The sequence below is a fragment of the Balaenoptera ricei genome, chromosome 14, assembly GCF_028023285.1.
Source record: "Balaenoptera ricei isolate mBalRic1 chromosome 14, mBalRic1.hap2, whole genome shotgun sequence".
NCBI lineage: Eukaryota > Metazoa > Chordata > Mammalia > Artiodactyla > Balaenopteridae > Balaenoptera > Balaenoptera ricei.
The window spans coordinates 2,190,488-2,209,697 of record NC_082652.1 but is presented as its reverse complement, the minus strand read 5'-3'; the positions used below and the strand labels follow the sequence as shown (position 1 = coordinate 2,209,697).

Genomic DNA, 19,210 nt, shown 5'->3' with positions numbered 1-19,210 from the left:
CTTTGCTCAGCCCCCAAGCCAGCCCGGATCCGTCCTTGGGTGTCCTGACCAGGAATAAAGACACCCCCCCATCTCCAAACATCCTGGCCAATCATTCATCAGCAAACAGCACTGAGAAACGTCCACAGAACCGGATGTGTGCGTGTAGGTGTTTTGAGGGGTTCACCTAACACGTCTTCTGGGGCAGCCCTTCTCCGTCACTGCATTCTCTCTAGCTGCGCAAGGAGGTGGGTTGTTCTGCTTGGTAGATTATGTGACTAAAGGAAGTCACCGGCCTGCCAAGTAGGAGGCACAGAGAACATGAACTTCCAAACGAAGACTACACTGCCCGCTAGCGATGCTTGGAGGATAGGCGGGCGGGGTCTCACTCGGGTTATTCTTGGTCATCAATTCTGGTTACTAAGCTGCTGAACCAGGATTGGCCAAGATTCCCAGGGGGCTTACTCCTTCAGATAGCTCCCCTTCCTGTAACCAGCCTGGCACTCTCTAAACCACGCTTCTCGAAGCACCCGGAGGGCTGGTTAACACGCAGATTTCGGTCCCCCACCCCGGGTTTCTGACTCAGTGGGTCTGACAAGCTCCCCAGTGACGCCAATACCGCGGGTCCCAGAACCCCGCTTGGAGAACCACCCAAGAGTGAGACAAGTCGTTGGTTCTACAAACTCACGGCCAAACTCAGAGTTTTGGAAAAGGCTCAAAACCCTGTTTGGAGGGACAGCTCATTTCTCTTCTTCCCCAGGCGGATGCCGGTGAGAAGAACAAGCAAGGGCCCCCAGCTGCTGGAAGGGTCGCTGCCCTCACTCGACACAGAATGGGAATGGCGGACCGCTCAGGTGCAAGGTTTGAATTCCGATGACGGACCCACCAAATTCTGGGCTCTTGGCCGGGCTCGAAAGCACGTGGCTGGCCCAAGGGTAGAATCATCCCGACAATTCTCCTCCCCGAGGTCATCTGAATTCACAGAACGTTCTTCCAGCCTGAGAATGGAAGCCGGCTTTGCTGGCCCCGCTCATCACTTCAGAGGACAGAGCCCTGGGCCTCAATGCCCAAAATAAAGCATCTCCCTGGGGTGGAGCCCCCAGGGGCAGTTCCTTGGCTCCCCTGGCCCCAGGGAGCCCCAGGCACCCACGACTGCATCAGAAAGCTGCCCATTTTCGGAAGAAGAGGCGGATGGAGCGGGCCCAGGGGTGCGCGGCTGGTCCATGACTGGGGAAAGCACCACCAAGCACACGGGGAGGGGCAGACATCATTCCCTAAAGTACCTGCATGCTGTCCAGCGTGTTCTGGGTGAAAAGCAAAGCAAGACACAATGACAGGAAGATGTTGTGAATAAAAGAAGACACAGATTCTCAGTGCACCTGCGTTGCCTTTTCCGTTTTTCCAACCGAAGCACGTTACGCCCATCCCCACGTGCGGGGCACGCACGGCCACCAGCGCCGGGTGACGTGACCTCGGCGGGGCTGTCACAGAGCAGCGGCTCAGAAGGCGGATAAAACAACACAGACGATCAGATCGATGGGCTTGGGGTGATGGGAAAAAAGAAACTGCACTTCCAGCCAGGAGACTATGTAAATCAAAGTGCGGTGAGCGATTCCGGCGGGGGGAATGAAATGATTTTTCAGGGAGATGTATGGCCATTTGGAGGTCTGTTTCCAGTCTCCTGGGTTATATATTTTCCCACTTGCTATTTATTACTCTCAGCCCTCCAGATATTCATTAGCTAATGGACGCTTTCAAAAAATCAATTTTAATATATATGACCATAATGATGAAACCTTTTCCTGGGGGAGGAATAGATTTTAAAAGGCAATGTAAGAGATGAATATATTCTGTTTTAAGTGGCTGCCGGTCCCCTGGGGACAAGAGACAAGGTCATGTTAAAGAGGACAGGTGCTTCCCATGTGCGGAGGTGGCAGGCCCAGCGGAAAGGCCCTCTTGGCCTTTCTGGACGGAACGGAACTAGGGGAGGAGGCCTCGTGGGGCCACCCCAAGCTGTGCAGCCACACCCCGCTGCTGTGTCTGCAGTGAGGGGTAACTGGTGACCTCTGTCTTCGGCAGGGACACTCCTTCCGTCCATTTATCATGCATGAGGAACGCAGGCGGCAAAGGCCCCCGGGTGAGCCCGGGAGTTCCCCCCTGCTCCCGAGGATGCTGGCAGCAGGCCATCAGCCAGGGACAGAAGAGTGGTCCAGACACGCCACCCACTTCCTGCCAAGCCCCCACCATCAGGACCAGTGAGAAAGGTCTCTGGGCAGCTGGGGAGGGTCACTCCCGCTGTGCTCATGGGGACGGTGCCCGTGGCAGCACCTTGATCGTGTTCACTGCTGTGATTCCTGCCAACGCCCCCCTCAGATGCCAAGTGCTTCCTTGGGCTTAGTGCTGTCACTTAAAACTCCCCCATTCATCTGACACCCATTGGAATGGCCCATCCCCTGACCTTTCTCCTTGAGGAAATCATGCCCCCCCCAAGCAGGTTCACCCTCCTTGCTTTCCATCCAGGAGGACCCAGCAGAGGAGAGCAGACCACCTCTGAGACCCACAGTTCTGGTGCTGGCTGTGTGGCCACAGGAAAATTGCTTAACTTCTCTGTGCCTCACTTCCTCACGTGTATAAATGGGAACCCTAATGGCGCCTATCATATAGGCTGCTTGAGCTGATGACACAAGAGGATGTGTGAACAGCACTAGTAACCTGTACCCAGTGGGCACTCAGTAAACGTTAGCTATTGCTTCTATGAGGCATTAACGCAATATCCCCTGACCTCACCCACCCCCAGGAAGAAAGCCATCATGGCTGGTTCGCTTACCTCTAGCAGCTGCACCGCACCTTCATGTTCTTTCTTAGCTTCAACCTGAGCCTTTTTTGATGATAAAAAGACAGAAGAGTGAACGTTTAAAGGGAGAAAAAGAGAATTAAAGATTAATGTCTAAATTATCAGGGAGTGTGGGTCATCGATTTTTATTCTTCTAATAAACCCCTAAATTCTAAGGGTCTAAATCAGTTCTCATTTTTCTCTCCCTTTGGGCAAGATGGAGTGGATTTGGGTTTGATGCTCTTTGTAAAAACTGGAAAGCGCCCCCTGATCTGGCAGAGACCAGGGAGGCTGGTGGGATTCAGCTGGTGCACGAGGGTAGGAGCCCGATTCTCTTCTTGAGAAGGGGCCACACACGGTACGTGGCTGAACCCAGACAGCACGATAATTCTGCCCAAAGCCTCAGGGAGCACCATCATTTTCTCAAATGTCCTTAACTGCTTGAGAAATAAAACACAATCATGCGAACTTGACCCCCGGATAACCGAAGGTCTGCTGAGATCCCACCAGGCCCTGAGGAGGGGCTGCCTGGGTGGTCCTGAGCGCCCAGGCTCTCAGCTGTAGCAGGGGGGCTGCCTTCTTCAAATTATCTGACACAAAGCCATCAGCTCCACAGAATAAGAAATTGTACAAGTTTCACCAAAGAAATTTCTCAGGATGGCTGCTGCCCAGACCACGTGGTAAGTTCACACAAAACTGAGATGCAACATTATTATTTCCTGTCCTCACGGACCCTGAAGTTCTAATATTGTGATGACAGTAAATATCTGTTGTGTTTGCCTGCCTGGAACTATGTCCTGGGAAGAGGTCCTGACTTTGCTGGGGATCCACTGAATACATGAGAAAGGTTCTAGACTCACAGTGATTGGTTAGTGGGTGAGTGCATGATCCAGTTAGAACAAAGAGACTTTGCCTGGGAATGCTGGGAGGAAGGGAGGCCCCTTGCCTTTGGAACTTGAGGCTGAGTGGAGGAGAGTTTGGAGCAGCTGCAGCCATCTTGCCACCATGAGGGGCAAACCTGGAGCAGCCAGGGGCCTCCACGTGGAAACCAGAAATGAAGCCAAGGCAAGGGAGAGCAGAGGCAGGAGAGCCATGGAGGTCTGATGGGATTTGGGAGGTGCTGGGTTCAACCACACCTGAAGCCAGCTGATCTGGGCCCTGGATCCAGCTGCATCTGAAGCTAGATTTTCAGTTGCGTGTACAACTGAAATTCTCTTTCTGTGTTTTTTGTCACTTGAAACCAAGAGTCCTAATGAGCACAACTGTCAATTGTTGAAGGCATGACACCTCCCATTTTAACGTTGGGGACACCGAAATTCAGTGAGAGGGTGCGGGTGTCATAAGACGGAGGAGGAAGGCCTGTCCCCACATCACCACCTTCATGCCTCCCATCAAACTGGTCTCCCAGGTCTCACAAACATTTAGAGAAGATGTTCTCCTGATGCTATAGGGTAGCTGCCTCTGAAAATTGAGCACTAAGGAAGAATCCATGTATTAAATTGAGATTTACATTTAGAATTCTCATTTCTGGAGGAATATTTTCTCCAGGTGCCTGGAGAATAATGAGGAGAAGAGTTAACATCATAAATAAGCCAGTGAGAGCTATCTTAACAGCTTCTGCTTCTCACTTGAAAACTTCTGTGAGTCGGAAAGAGGGAAGGGCTTGGCTTCCCCAGCACAGACTAAAAGCGAAAAGTAGCCTGAGATTTCCATAGAGTTCATTCATATGCATTTTATTCTCACATATTTCCAATGAGGCTTTTAAGAGCTGGGGAAGTGAATAGGACCCAGCAAATTAACTAGACCATTCTTGAATTCAGCTCAGTCTTCAAAAGCTCAAAATTATTCCTTTCAGAGCAAAAACAACAAGAGGGACAATACATCACGAAATAGGAAAAAAAAGACAAACAACCAGAGAACATACAGGGATTATATAAATAACACCATCATTGAGCCACTTGAGTCAAAGATAGTTTTCAAGTGGCAGAATGAAAAACAACTAAAAACTCCATCGCAGGCTGTTAAAACACAGCCAAGCTGGCAGTAACAACTTCATTTCTGGCTTCAAGTGAAAATCAGGAGTTCGTTTTTGTAGGCTACTTGCAAGCTGGGCCATTTGGGCAATCAGAATAGATGGATAAAATTAACAGTTAAAATTGGCAGCGCTGAACTCTTGCAGAATCTAAGCAACAGCTTAAGCAAGGCTCATTTCGGGGGCCACTGCCAGCGCATGGGGGAAGCTGAGATCTTCACGCAGACGCAATTTCCTACAGAACACAGTGAACTTGAGAGGGACCACGACTCCTAGGGAGGCCCACAGTCCTGCTGTCAGAAGAAGGGGCCTGCCATCTAGGGGATCAAATGTCCAGGGGGTGGGTTGACACCGCACCAAACACATTTGTTTCAGGGGAGGCATAGCTGTGTAGAGGGGATGTAGATTTCCCGCTGCCAAAGCTCTGGACTTTTGGCTCAGACAGACTGGACACGTAACACTCAGAATAATAAGTACCCAAGCACCTTGGCGATGGGGTTGGGAGTACGGCTGCTGGTTGGTATGCGCAGGGGGAGGGTCATTTGTGGGTGCTGTTAATCTCAGCTCCACAGAAAAGTGAAGAAGATTCATGGACTCAAGACTGAGGGCTATACAGGTCCTCAAGTCAGGTCCCTGAGTTCCACAGAGCTGAGGAAGCCATGAACCAATATTCCAGGCATGTGTCATAGGAGAAAACAAGACGCTGAATGAACTCGGAGGGTCAGCCTGCGATCCCCCCCTCCCACCATCCACGTACAACAGCTAAATCCAAAACATCCAAGGGAAGCACTTGGCATGGAGGCAAAGCACTTTTATGAGATGTGGGGTGAGTTTGGCTTCTTTTAGCAACCCACGTGTCAGTAATGGCCTTAAACCTGGAACCTTCATTTCCCACATGGGAGGAATTTGAAAGGACAGTCACATTGATCAGATCTGCAGACGAATTTTAAATGTGGAAAAACTCTTTTGCTCATACATCTGGATTATTCTAGCTGCTAACTGTAATAAGACAAGGATGTAACCCGCACGAGAAACTGGAAGTCTGAAGCAGCTAAAGCAGCTAAAGCAGCTGGACTCCGGTCACCGTTTCCCTAGAGACATCGGGGTCGGAGTCGGGCCACCAGGTCCTGCATCTGTAAGGGGACCGGCATCCCACATGTTACGGGTGACGGCTGACGGCTGCCGCCACTCATGCGTTCAACAGACATTTATAGAGGACTGCCTAGAACTTACCATCAGTTATCCCGGTAATTTCATATGACCATGAACTACATCAATGGATGGAATCTTACTAGGTCTCCCATTCGTTCATCCATTCATTCATTCAAAGTTCCCAAGCATCTCCGTTTATTCATTCATTCATTCCCCCACTAATTCATCCATTCATTCCCCCACTAATTCATCCATTCATCCCCCCACTAACTCATCCATTCATTCATTCAAAGTTGCCAAGCATCACTTGTTGAGTACCTGCTCTGTGTCAGGCAAAGTTCTGGGAGGGCAGACACTAGGCAAATAGGTACATCAAAGGGCAAGTGGCATCACTAAATGGGGTGAGGTGGCAGAGAGCACCAGGGCTGGCGGGTTGAGGCCATTCAGGCAGGGAGGCCAGGTGGAGACTTCAGTGCCAGCAACAAGCCAGCTCTGCCGTTATCTGGGGACCAGGCATTCTGGGCGGAGAGTGACACAGGACAGGAGGAGACAGAGGCAGGCGGGGACTTCAAGAAGGCGACACGTGCAGTCCAGGTACTGGGCCCAGAACGCGCTGCACTCAGAGCGAATGTTCACGGTGTAGCTTTTACTAGTACTGTCACCGTCCACAGCCTACGTCACAGCCTCGCTCACGCTCACTGCTGTGCCGCTGGCCCTACATATGGCTGACACAGGATGCCCAAGAGCTGCTTTTTAAAAAAAAAATTTATTTATATATTTATGGCTGTGTTGGGTCTTCATTTCTGTGCGAGGGCTTTCTCCCGTTGTGGCAAGCGGGGGCCACTCTTCATCGCGGTGCGCGGGTCTCTCACTATCGCGGCCCCTCTTGTTGCGGAGCACAGGCTCAGTAGTTGTGGCGCAGGCTCAGTAGTTGTGGCGCACGGGCCCAGTTGCTCCGCGGCATGTGGGATCCTCCCAGACCAGGGCTCGAACCCGTGTCCCCTGCATTGGCAGGTGGATTCTCAACCACTGCGCCACCAGGGAAGCCCAAGAGCTGCTTTTTGAATGAATGGAAGTGAGGATTCTTGGCTCCCCGATCTCCACGAGCAGGTGTCCCGTGGAAAAGTCCTCGTAGATGGGACTCGCTCTGCTTGGACTTTTAGTTTTTTAAGCTATGCCTCCACCAGCTACCAGAGATAAGGGTTGGCTGATGGTCCTATCTTACTTTATTCCCATTAGAATAGCCTTGGGCAGTTTGATCATTCGTTCATTCTTTAATTCAACAAGTGTTTTCACTTGCACATTATTTCACCTGCTTCTCCCAACTGCCGTATTGAGCAGAGGAATAAGCTGAGCCTCCAGGGAGGGAGAGGCACCTGGAGAAGGTTCCGGGTTCCTGACCCTCGAGCTGGCTGAATGCCCAGACCTTCCTTAGCGTGGCCAGGTCCAGAGGTGAGGCTGAAACCACAAAGGGATCTCCAAGGAGTGTAAAATGTCAAAAAATCCACCTACATTTCATGGGAAAATACACCCCTAGCTTCCTTAGACACATCCTGTGCATCAAGAAAAAAAATATTATGGGAGCCAGGAAGCAGCGGATCCAACAAAGTACAGAAAGGTGGAAAGGGAATTCCCCAGATGATGGGGAAGGGCATTTCCAGGCCCAGCTCTGATTTGGCCTCCGGAGCAACCAGCCTAGACTGGGAAGAAGAGGCCGGGCTCCAGGCAGGACGTCTTGGGGGAAAACGGCATTAAAACATCCCCTGAGAAGCAGGACCATCTTGAGGGGAACTCTACAGCTCTGGCAGAAAGTCTGGGAATAGGGGAGTGACGGGTACACCGAGGACTGAGCAAACTCACACAAAGAGGCAATTCACTCCCGGGAAAAGGAAAAGCCGTACAAAAAGGGAAAAGCTGCCCTTTGCAGAGCCTGGCAGGCCGTGTGCCGAGCACGTGTCGGGGAGGACGGAACAGAACTCAACTGGGGACATGACGTTTGAGACCGTCCAAGCTGGATGTCTAGTTGGACAAAAGAAGTGGGGTTCAGAGGCACAATGTGACTTGGAGAACCAAATCTGGCAGTTGGCACACAGGTGGCATTCAAACCCACGGGGACCTAGCGAGTGTAGGTCAAGAAGAGACGTGGCTTGCGGACTGATTCTTGGGGATGTTTAGAGGGCGTCTGTGGGGAAGGAGGAAAACTGGAAGAGGGTGGGGTCCTGGAAGCCTGGGGGGTGGGGAGGTGGACCCCCTCAAACTGTGCCTCTGGGTCAAAGAGGATGAGGGCAGGGCACTAACCACTGAGCAGGACCTCCTGGGTGACTTAACAAGAGCCGCAGCACTGGGGAGATGAAGGTGGGTCCCATGGGAGTGGGTTCAAGAAATATTGGGATTTGCAGCAGCATGGAGGCAACTAGAGATGATCATACTAAGTGAAGCAAGTCAGACAGAGAAAGACAAATACCATTGGATATCACGTACACGTGGAATCTAAAATATGACACAAATGTACGTATCTGCGAAACGGACTCACAGACCTAGAGAACAGACTGGTGGTTGCCAAGGGGGAGGGCGTTGGGGGAGGGACGGAGTGGGAGGTTGGGATTAGCAGAGGCAGGTTCATATATGGCATGGGTGAACAACAAGGTCCTACTGTATAGCACAGAGGGCTACATCCAGTATCCTATGATAAACCATAATGAAAAAGAATACTAAAAAAAAGAATGTATATATATGTATAACTGAATCACTTTGCTGTGCACCAGAAATTAACACAACATTGTATATCAACTATACTTCAATTAAAAAAAAAAAGAAATCATGGGAGTTGTAGTCAGAATAGACAGCCCCTTGGAGATATCTCACACTGTGGTCTCATGAGAATCAAACTGGAACTCAGAGAGCTCTGGTGACTTTTATTGAGGTAGGGGGACAAGGGCTAGACTTTGTCTTTCCATAGGACATGAGCACTTGCATAATGGGTGTCTGCCACTCATTTCAGCTTCACCCCATCTAAAGCCGTTGCCCTCATCAATCTCTCACTTCATTCTGTGTGTTTTCCTTCATGGCATTTTTCTGATCTGAACTTACTGAATTCTTCATGTACTTGTTCACTTAGTCTCACTCTGTAAGGCTGAGGTCTTGTCCTACCCTGCACTGCATTCCCAGTTTCCAGAACAATAGCTGAGCAGCCAAAACATAGGCGGCAGCCAGCAAACATTTGCAGAAGGAAGGAAGGAAGGAAGGAAGGAGTGATCAGGGCAGCAAGTGCAGCACGAGGGCCGTCCGTGCTGGAAATCAAATGGACACGCAAACTCTGGAAAGAACTCATCAGTCTTGTTCCATTCAAGTCTCAACCTTTCTCTTCTAACACTTAAAAAAAAAAAAAATCAGAGCTCTAAGAAATTACGAAGTCGACACATTCATCCTTCATTAGTTTTTCTTCCTGTGCTCCCCCACTGATGAAGCATCAGTGTGTCCAAAATAGAGACAAGGATGAACACAGGGGAAAAAAGAAGTTGGATGGTGCTCAGGAGAGACTTTGGGAGCTGAATAACGGACTTGGCTCTAGCGCACTTTCCCCGGCATCAAGTGCTTCGTAAATAAAACTCCAGGCTCATGGAAAATGATGCTCTGCTGGGAAAAACCGACCTGTCACCCTTGCTGGACAATACTTGTATTTCTGTCGGCTTATTATCTGTCCTGGAAATTCCCAGCCTGGGGACACGGCTTCTGGGGAGGCAGTGAAGGAGTGTGCGTCCCAAGCAGGTATCTCCAGGCACCGACAGGTCCCTCCCACACGGCAGGGGAAGAGAAGAGTAATATCGCTGTCTGTACCCCAGCAATATCCTTTCTGGAGAGCATCTAATGAAACAGAGCTGCTTAGCGGGCCAGCCGACTTACAATGACACGTAACAAGGCCTGCGACTGTGTCCATCGCACCGGCCCGATGAAATCTATCCTTAGCACGAGGTCTCCATAAATGATAAGAGAAACAGCATGGGAAGTTATCTGCCCGATGCCACACGCTCCGCTAATAAACTCGGGAGAAGAAAAACCACTCTGACAGATAGGGGTCACCACCCAGGCAGGGTAAGCCATCGTGTCCTTTATTTGAGATCAAAGACCTGGAGGGGCTGTCGAGGGATGGAAGGACCCACCGACTGAAGGAAGAGATAGATGTCTACTGCTCATCCCAGCTGGCGCCGGGGGGCGTCTGGGACCAGCACCTGTGCCAACGGTCACACTGGGCCCTGGCTGGAAAGGCTGGCTGCCCTCCCATGGGTGGGGGGCACCGGGCTTTGGGAAAGAAACGCAATGAGAGATAGACACAGGGACCCAAGACCCATGGCTCTGAAAGAGGAATCCTCAGATGCATTTGGAGAGAGACCAGGGGACCAAGGCCTGTGACTAAGGATAGGGCAGGAATTAACTTTCTGGGCTCCCAAACCATCACAAGTGATGTGGGGATACACATTCTGAGCTGCTCAGTGCCCCCCTCCCCTCCCCTCCTCCCTCCCTCTGCTTTCTGTTCTTTCGTCTTCCTCCCTCTTTTCTCTCCTTATTTCTCTCCTTTTCTTTCTTCCTTTTGTGTTCCGTCTCTCTCTTTCTTGTCCTTCGTTCATGAGATCACTTAGCAAACCATCATGTACACCTCCCCAAGAGAGCAGCTGTAAACCACAATGATTCCTCCCAATGCTGTCGCTCTGCTCTGCGGTACGGATGCCCCACGATTCACACAACCACGCCCTGGGATGAGCATTCGATTTAACCCCGTTACCTGTGCCCACACTACAGAACTGCAAACCAAACCAAACCATCATTTTGAACGCGTTCCTGTGTTTCTTACAGGGCATCTTCAGCATATTCCCAGAATGGAAGGTTGCAGGGTCAAAATAAACCTGTGTTTTTAGTTTTCATTGATGCTGTCATGTTGCTTGCCCCCAGAGCTGAAGCAATTCATACCCTTTTCAATAATCCACAGGCGTGTCATTTTCCCTACAATCTCGCCAGCATCGACTGTTCGAGCTTTGCCTTTGATTTTTTGCAGCTTAGAACATAATCACAAGTCAACTTAGGAGAAACTAGAGAGCGCAGGGACTGTTTCCGCGCCAGGAAGGAGAGGGAGGCGCTCGCTAGCCTGGGAGGAAGGGCTCGGGAGAGCAGCCGGCCGCCCGCACCCAGGTCCCCAGTCCACCGCCCACCTCCTCCCAGCCCCCAGCCTCAGCCCGGCTCACCTTCTGCAGGAGGTCGATTTCCTGCTGCTTGGCGTTGAGGACGGCCAGGGCTTGTTCATGCTCCAACTCCAGCTGCTGCCGCCGTTCCGCGGCCTCTCGCATGTGCTGCGTTGGGGGGAGGGCAGGTCAGGTCAGCCCAGCGTCCCGCAGGGAGCTGCGTCCTGGGTCCCCACGGCCGGCTCCCCGCTCTGACTCACCGCCTGCATCCCCGGCTTCTCCCGAGGGCAGCAGGACCAGCCGGGGAAACCCTCACACCCACAAGCCTTCCTCCCCCGTTTTCACATTTTCTAGTTTACATGCCAGGAGCACGTGAGCAGAGCTGCAGGTTCCCGTGCTGTGGAGGTGAAGCCCTCTTCTTCCTGTCTGGAAAAAATCCTCCCTTCTCTCCGTGTTTTTCCCCCAGGTCTTCTGCAAATACCAGCCAAGACCTATGGACCTTTCCCTACAGAGGGGTACTGTTCCAAGCTGTTTACTACCATTTAACTCATGTCATCCACAACAATCGTGGGAGGGAGGTACTGTAACTAGCCCCATTCTACAGATGGGAAAACTGACACACCAAGCTTTCCTTGTTTGCCACACATGGCGAGTGGCCGTCTGGGATTCAAATCGGACGCCTCCGTGGAGACTCTGAATCTCAGGGTTTGGTCCTGTCTGCTCGCCCTGGTGAAGCGGGGTGCTCAGCCCCAACAAGTCCAAATGCCCCCTCATTTGTCCCTCTGCAACGGTCCCACCGAGGCAGGGAGTCCCAGGGCTGGACCTTTCCTCTGACCAGAGCATCTTCTCCCCACCTCTGATGATTTCTCTTCACCCAAAGTCATCCCCCAGGAGAACCCACCAGCAAGCATCCCAGGACACCGGGACCTCCCCGGCCCTAACAGTGACCACCTGTGAACCCTGGTGGGGAGGAAACATGAGAAATGACACCATGTAGAAAAAAGGCGTGGGTGGGATAGACTTTCACACAGGCAGAATCACAGGGAATGTTTCATGGCAAACCAGATGTACAACATTTGAATTCAGCTTCCTCCCCTCCCCTCCCCTCCCTTCCCCTCCCCACTTCCCCTCCTGTCCCCTCCCCTCCCCTCCCCTCCCCTCCCCTCCTTCCCTCCCTCCTCCCTTCCTTCCTTCCTTCCCTCCTTCCTTCCTTCTTCTTTCTTTCCTATTTCTTTTTTATAACGAGATCTATGCCAAAGGTGGCTTAGCAATCAACATTTTGAAAATCTGGATCTTTTCACAAAAGTTTTAGCTATGTGTGCCACCTGGAGGGGCTGGCAGAGGCTGAGTCAGAGCTGCTCCCTTCCCGGGCACACGCCTCCTTTTTGCCGCTGTCCCTGCAGGCCCAGCCTCACCTTCCTGTGACCTGACATTCGAGGGCATGACCCATGGTATACGGACAGGAGACACCGCGATATAATGGGGAGGGGACCCTAACCTACCTTTCTCCTTAGCTTGAATTTGTTGATGACTTATTATTATTACTTTTAAATTTTGTTTTAATTCTTTTACTTATTTTTATCCCCCAGACTGGGGATGGGGTCTCGGAGAGATAAGGGCAGAGAGGCAAATTTATTCTCTTCACCATTTTTCCCAAGTCCATCCCACCCACTGCCACCAAAAGCTCTTTCCTTCCGGGAAAGATCTTGGCACTCAACGATTTTAACGGCAGATGGAGAAGCTTTGCGGGTTCACATCCCAAAGTTCTACGTTTTTTGTTTTTTTTTTTTGCATTAAAAAGTGAAGTCTTCCTGCCGCCCGTGTTGCACGTGTTACATGCGTGGCGACATCACGCTCTGGCTTTGTCTCCAGTTTGGGGCTAAACAACCTTGCAGCCCCTCTGCTGTCTTACTTCCCTGGGAAGTTGCAATTTCTTGGCCCCTTGGTGGACCAGTGCTGGTTTCACTGTCGCTATGGAAACTCTCACCAGAACCCAGGATCCTGGGAAGTTAGAACCCCTCAAACATGAACCAAATCCCCTGAAAAGGTGGAAATGGGTGTGTTTGTCGATGACTAAAACCTGCCCCGAGTTGGGACTGGAGTGGGTCGTTTGTGTCTATACGTGGGCGGGAGGAGAAACAGCACACACGCGTCTTCTTGCACCCGCTCCAGCCTCCAGCCCTCCTGCTCTGACTGCGCCTCGCCTTCCTGGACAGGAAGGGGGTTATTGCCACGTAGCTTCCCAAGAGCCAGTCTTGAACACGGCTCTCCTGGCCCTGCGGAGCTCTCATTACCAATTTGGGCCTAGCAATTTCTAATGATCTCTTGTGACAGATTCGACTCCCCCCTGCCCACCACCAACCCACCCTGATTCCCCCCCAACCAGTGGCCCACGGCACCGGGCATTTTCAGGAACACTAAGACGAACCCCCAGAGCCTCTAAAGATGTCAGGAATTCTCTGAGCTTCCAAGAAGCTGTGGAAATTCTTCCACAAACACTTGTCACTGACTCAGAGGGATATTACTTTTGTCTGGTGTTGGGTTTCTTCTTAAGGGCACTAGAGTTCATTAATACCTATCCTCCACCAACTTTCATGGGGTTGTCAGAGGGTCGAGGGGACCGTGTGTGTGAGGCTTTTCGTTCTAGAGAGGAGTATTTCTGTTCCATTCCTTCATTCATTTACTTCTGCATATTTATTCATTCAGCCAGCATTTATTGGGTACCTGTCATGTGCCACGACACTGGCATCCAGAACAACAGGGTCCTGCCTCCACGGATGGACATTCTAATTGTGCGAGCGGGTAAGAAAGGACACAGGCAAGCAAATAAACAAGGAAATGTCAATTGCAACAAGAAGCGTTAGGTCGAACCACTAAAATTGATAATTCAATCATTTTGACTTCTAAGACTGGCTATTTCACATAGCCTAATCCTGTGATGAAATGTCAATCCAATACTATATTGAAGACTCACTCATTCACTCGCTCATTCACTCATTCATTCAACAAACAATTACCAAGTACTTGTCATGTGCCAGTCACCACCCTGGGTTCTGAAGGTGACAGCAGTGAAAACAAGCACACACAAAACCAAGTCTCTTGGAGTTCACACTCGAGAGGGAGAGACAGACCCTACCCACGTATATTAAACGATATGCAGTGTTTCAGGTGGTCCTAAGTGTTAAGGAGAACAATACGGCGTGGGACGGGGGGCTATGGAGCTGCAGGTGTGGCAGAGGCTGGAGGTATTCACTGAAGTGGCCGGAGCCTCACCAAGAAGAAGCGGAGACCAGAGGCAGGTGAGGGAGCTCCCCCGCCACCCCCCCACCCAGGAAGGGCCGTGGGAGGAGTCCAGGCGTGGGAACAGCATGGCACCTGGATGCCACCCATTCCCACCGAGCCGAGGCACTGAGCCAAGCTGCTAGCAGGACTGTGGGGCATGGGGGCTGCACTGAGCTCCTAGGAAGCTTCCAGAAGGTTCCCTGCTCCGGACACCGCTCTCTGGTACAGACAATGTCCCACAGGAAGGAAAGGGAGCCTTTATTCTCCATCACTTCAAGGAGGAACGTCTTTCCAGAGTGTGCCTGACGATCTCCCCTTTGGTCCTGTTGGCCCGAACTGGCCAGATGCCCACCCTGAGGCCAACCCCCAGCCGCGCGCAGGCTGAGGGGTCTTTGCACCCAGAAGGTGGGTCGTGCCCCTCCTCTGCTCAGAAGCCCTCAGTGGTCCTCGTCACCCAGAGTAAAACCGCGGTGCTGCCGTGGCGGTGAGGCTGCACTCTGTCCGCCTCTCCCGCTCCGCTGCACACACCCGGGCTTTCTTACTCTTTCCAAAGACCAGGCAAACTTCCACCTCAGGGCCTTTGCACATGCTGTTCCCTCTGCCAGCCACACTCTTCCCCCATCCCCAATATTGGAAGAGCTTGTTCTCTCAAGGTCCAGGCTTTGCCCAAATACCACCTTCTCAGTGAAGCCATATTTAAAACTATAACCAACCCCCCTGCAGCATCCTTTTCTCCACCCCTGTTTTATTTCACTCCAGAGCACTTAGCACCATCTAATATATTTCACACTCTACTAGCCCACTGTCTGCTTCCCCTCCCTAGGATGTAAACAGTCTCCTTGTCTCCGGCTGTGGTCCCTGCCCCTGGACAGGTCACTCAGTAAATAAGCCATCCTTTGTGATCTTCCCTCCTGACTCCTCGGACTCGGCTCTGACCACCCAGTCTGTTCCAGCCACATTGGCCTCGCCCAGCTCCGGGAATTTTCTGAACATTCCCCAGCAGGTGCTTGCAGGGACGGTGATGGTGGAGGTGTGCTTCTGGTATTTCAGGTCAATAAAAGGGCAGGGTGAGGTGATCAAGAACCAGACGGCCTGGGTTCAAATCCCAGCTCTGCTGCCTCTAGCTAGTGACTTAGTGACTTACCCTCTCTGGGCTTCATTTCCTTCTTCGGGATGAACTGTTTATTAGCATATGGATCAACTTTTAGATGGGTAATTAATTAACAATGTTGATTAGTTAATTATGAATGAACACCTGCTTCGAAAAGGGGTTTTGAATATTACATGACTTAGGGTACTACCTGGCATCTATGAAGCCTATTACCTTTTACTCTAAATATAAGAAAACCCCTTCCCATGGACCTTGTGCAGTATCATGTAAGGCAGGACCCTGTAATGCAGCTTCATGTAATAAAGTGTCATGTGATACAGTATCATGTGGTAGAGTATCATGTCATTTGGCATTGTGTAATAGAGCAACATGTTATAAAGTATCACGCAATTCAATATCATGTAATGCAGCATCACGTTATGAAGTATCACGTGATGCCACTTTAGTATAAAACTCAAGGTGCACGGGGCAGGGGGGTCGGGGTAGAATGTATCTGGTGACCAGGGACTCTACCAGCAAGGCAATGAGTGACTAGGGTGATGGCACTGGTAAGGTGATGGACTTAAACAAAATGTGCTACCATTTAGTACTCACTGACTAAGTACCAGGCCCTATCTCACCCAATGCTGACAGCTGGGTGCTGTGGTCACTTTTACAATAGGCCACCGCCTCAGGGAAGCTGAGTGACTTGCTTAAGCCACACAGGGTGCTGCAGCAGAGCCTGGAAGCCACCCCAAGAGTGGCAAACCACAGAGCCAGGGGCCCGAACACTGACCCTTTGCTGGCCTGAGGCCACTTCTCCAGGGCCGTCTTCACCGTGAAACTCTACCAGGGGCAGATCCACATTTTCAGGCTCCCGAAGGATGAACAATTATGCAGCTGTTTAATGATACTATTGTTCCAGCTAATCTTTGCGCTTCTGTTTATTTTGGAAGTGGTCACTGCCAAATGCAGCCTGTGTAATCTTTATTTAGCTTTGTGAGGGAAGTTATTAGTGGAGGAAGGAAACCATCTTCCTTACAAGGGTTCATTAGAAAGACTAACTGAGTACAAAATTGCTCCAGGTGCCCTGTCGCAGGCATCGGGGTCACTAAAGGACAGAGGGGGGACAGACACATAGCGGGCTCCTCGCTTAGAGGCAAAAGGGGGACGGGAGTGTGTAGGTCAGATGGATGGGACCAACTGGGAAGGAGATAGCTGTCCTCAGGCGGACATACCGAGTCAATATAAAGTAGTTTTCAGAAAAGCAAAATGTGTAAAAATATATGCCCCTTGGGGTGTTACTGATCAGGGCTCTTGGCCTTCCTTAATCAACAGAAATTGATAGAAGGTCAGACAAGAAATTCCGGCAAGGCTCTAGCGGGGCCTCTGCTGCAGCAGCTGGAGCGAAAAACAAACAACAGGTTCCCTTGCTGGCTCCTTATCTGGGGTGAGGGTAGGCGTGGGCCCAGGCGGTTGGGCAGAGGAGTAGCTTAGGTGGTCTGTCCACCGCTTGGGTGGTACTGAGTGCAGCGGGCATGCGCAGTGCCCCGCCTTTACTCCTGACACCCTGTTTTTCCTCCAGGCTCTTCAGAAGTAGCAGTTGGATTTTTTTTTTTTTTGGGTCTTTTTGTGTCTTTTTATCCATAATTTGCCCCAACTGCAGATGCACACAGTTATTTTTAGTCCCTTATAATTTCTTTGTATTTTCTTGCTTGAGGAGACATTTGTCCAGGTGCCGGCACTGCAGCAAAGGGTCCAGGTCTCAGCCTGTCTCAGAGGGACACGGTGTTTGAGGTTAATTATGATAAGCATCGCAGCTTGGGGGACAAGATTAGCTGGGAACTGTTTTAGCTTCTTTTGCATCTTCCCACATCCTGCGTGTCCCTTCCAAGCCAGGTTCCCCTCCAGCAGCTGCCCGTGTATCTGCTTCTTTTCTCAACACGCTGCCCACAGGGTGTCTCTGTTCACTGTCTCCACGGCCTCACACCCCACTCACCCTTCAAAGCTTCTTCACCCAGGCTCCCCTCCTACCGCTCAGCTGGCAGCCTCCTGCCAAGATGACCAAGGGGCTCCCTGCTGTCCAAGCCAGCCGTCACTTCTCTGCCCAGGGACCCCATGCCTCAGCAGCATGTAACGTGGAACATGGCGGAGGGTCACGAAACTCCCTCCGCTCCCGGCCCAGGGACCTCCACACTGGCCCGGTGTCCCCTCTTCCTCTCCACTCCTGTCTGATCTCCGAACACTGGAGTGGCCGCTGCTCCGTTGACATTCTTTCTTTACGGGGTCTTATCCCACATCCCAGTTCAACCGCCATTTACAAACTCACGCTGCCAAATGAAATCTTCATCTCTACACTCATATCCAAGTGTCTACTCCTCACCTCCATGTGGACGTACAAGAGCAAGCTCAGATTCAGCCTGTCCAAAACAGACTTTGACTTTCTTTCTCCAACCACTTCTGTCCCCAGGCTGCCCCATCCCAGCAAGGACCCCACCAGCCACTCAGTTCCTACAGCCAAAAAGCCAGGAGTCATTCTTGCCCCCCTTCCCTCCTTGCTCAGCACCCAAGTCTTTAGAAAATCTTGCATTTGCACCAACACCTTTCCTGGATGGGCTCCTTTCTCCGTGTCCACTGCCGTCACTGCCCGACCGGCCGCTATCACCCCTCGGCCGGACCATAGCCAGCCTTGGAGTTGGTCTTCTGCCATCGGTCCTGCTACCCGACAGGTCCCCAGGAGAGGCCAGGGTGCTCTCTCCCAAACACGGCCGTCTGCGATGGCTAATTTTGTGTCAACTCACCTGGGCTAAGGGATGCCGGGAGAGCTGGGAAAGCATGACTTCTGGGTGTGTCTGGGAGGTGTTTCTGGGAAGAGATTAGCATTTGAATTGGGGAACTGAGTACAGCAGATGGTCCTCCCCAGTGTGAGAGGACACCATCCCATCTGCCTAGGACCCGAACGGAATGAGAGTCGGAGGAAGGAGGAATTCACGCTCTCTGCTTGAGCTAGGACATCTATTTTTCCTGCCCTTGGACGTCAGCCTCCTGAATCTCGTGCTTTGGGGGTCAGATTGGGACTTACACCATCAGCCCCTGAATTCTCAGGCCTTTGAACTTGGACTGAAGTACACCACCAGCTTTCCCGGTTCTCCAGCTTGCAGACGGCAGGCAGATCGTGGGATTTCTCGGCCTCCATAATTGCAGGAGCCGATTCCTAGAATAAACCTCCCCTTGTATCTACATATCTCTCTCTGTATATCCGACTGGTTCTGTTTCTCTGGAGAACCCTGACTGATACACTGTCTTCTGCTCACAGCACTCAATGGCTGCCACTGCACTTAGAACAAAATTCAACATCTTTGCTGCGGCTGATGGGTTCCTCCGTGATGGGGCCCACTTCTCTGCCTGATCTCTTACTTCCCCCCTTCACTACGCCTTAGCCATGCCGGCCTCTGATCAGCTCCACTGTTATGTCAAGATCATCCCCACCCCCATGTCTTAGCATATGCCATTCCACTGCCTAAAATGCTGGTCCCTGCATCTTCACGTGGCTGGCCCTTCACAGCATTTATCCCCTCCAGAGATTATCTTGTTTACTTATATGTTTATTTATTCTATGTCTTCCCTCCCCCTGCTAATCTGTGAGATCCACGAGATTAGAGAACTCA

At 51.3% G+C, this 19,210-nt stretch overlaps 1 protein-coding gene across 16 annotated transcripts in view; it reads right to left on the bottom strand.

Annotated features, from left to right (window-relative positions):
- Window positions 1–19,210, bottom strand: part of RIMBP2 (RIMS binding protein 2) — a 334,699-nt gene that overhangs the window by 70,512 nt on the left and 244,977 nt on the right. For 14 of the 16 annotated variants that reach the window (XM_059894767.1, XM_059894761.1, XM_059894759.1 and 11 more), the window contains 2 exons: window positions 11,234–11,338; window positions 2,807–2,857 (listed from right to left, as the gene is read on the bottom strand). In XM_059894767.1, coding sequence (XP_059750750.1) covers window positions 2,807–2,857; window positions 11,234–11,338 — 156 coding nt within the window. The remainder of the gene's footprint in view (window positions 1–2,806; window positions 2,858–11,233; window positions 11,339–19,210) is intronic. The other 2 variants (XM_059894764.1, XM_059894776.1) reach the window with 1 other exon arrangement.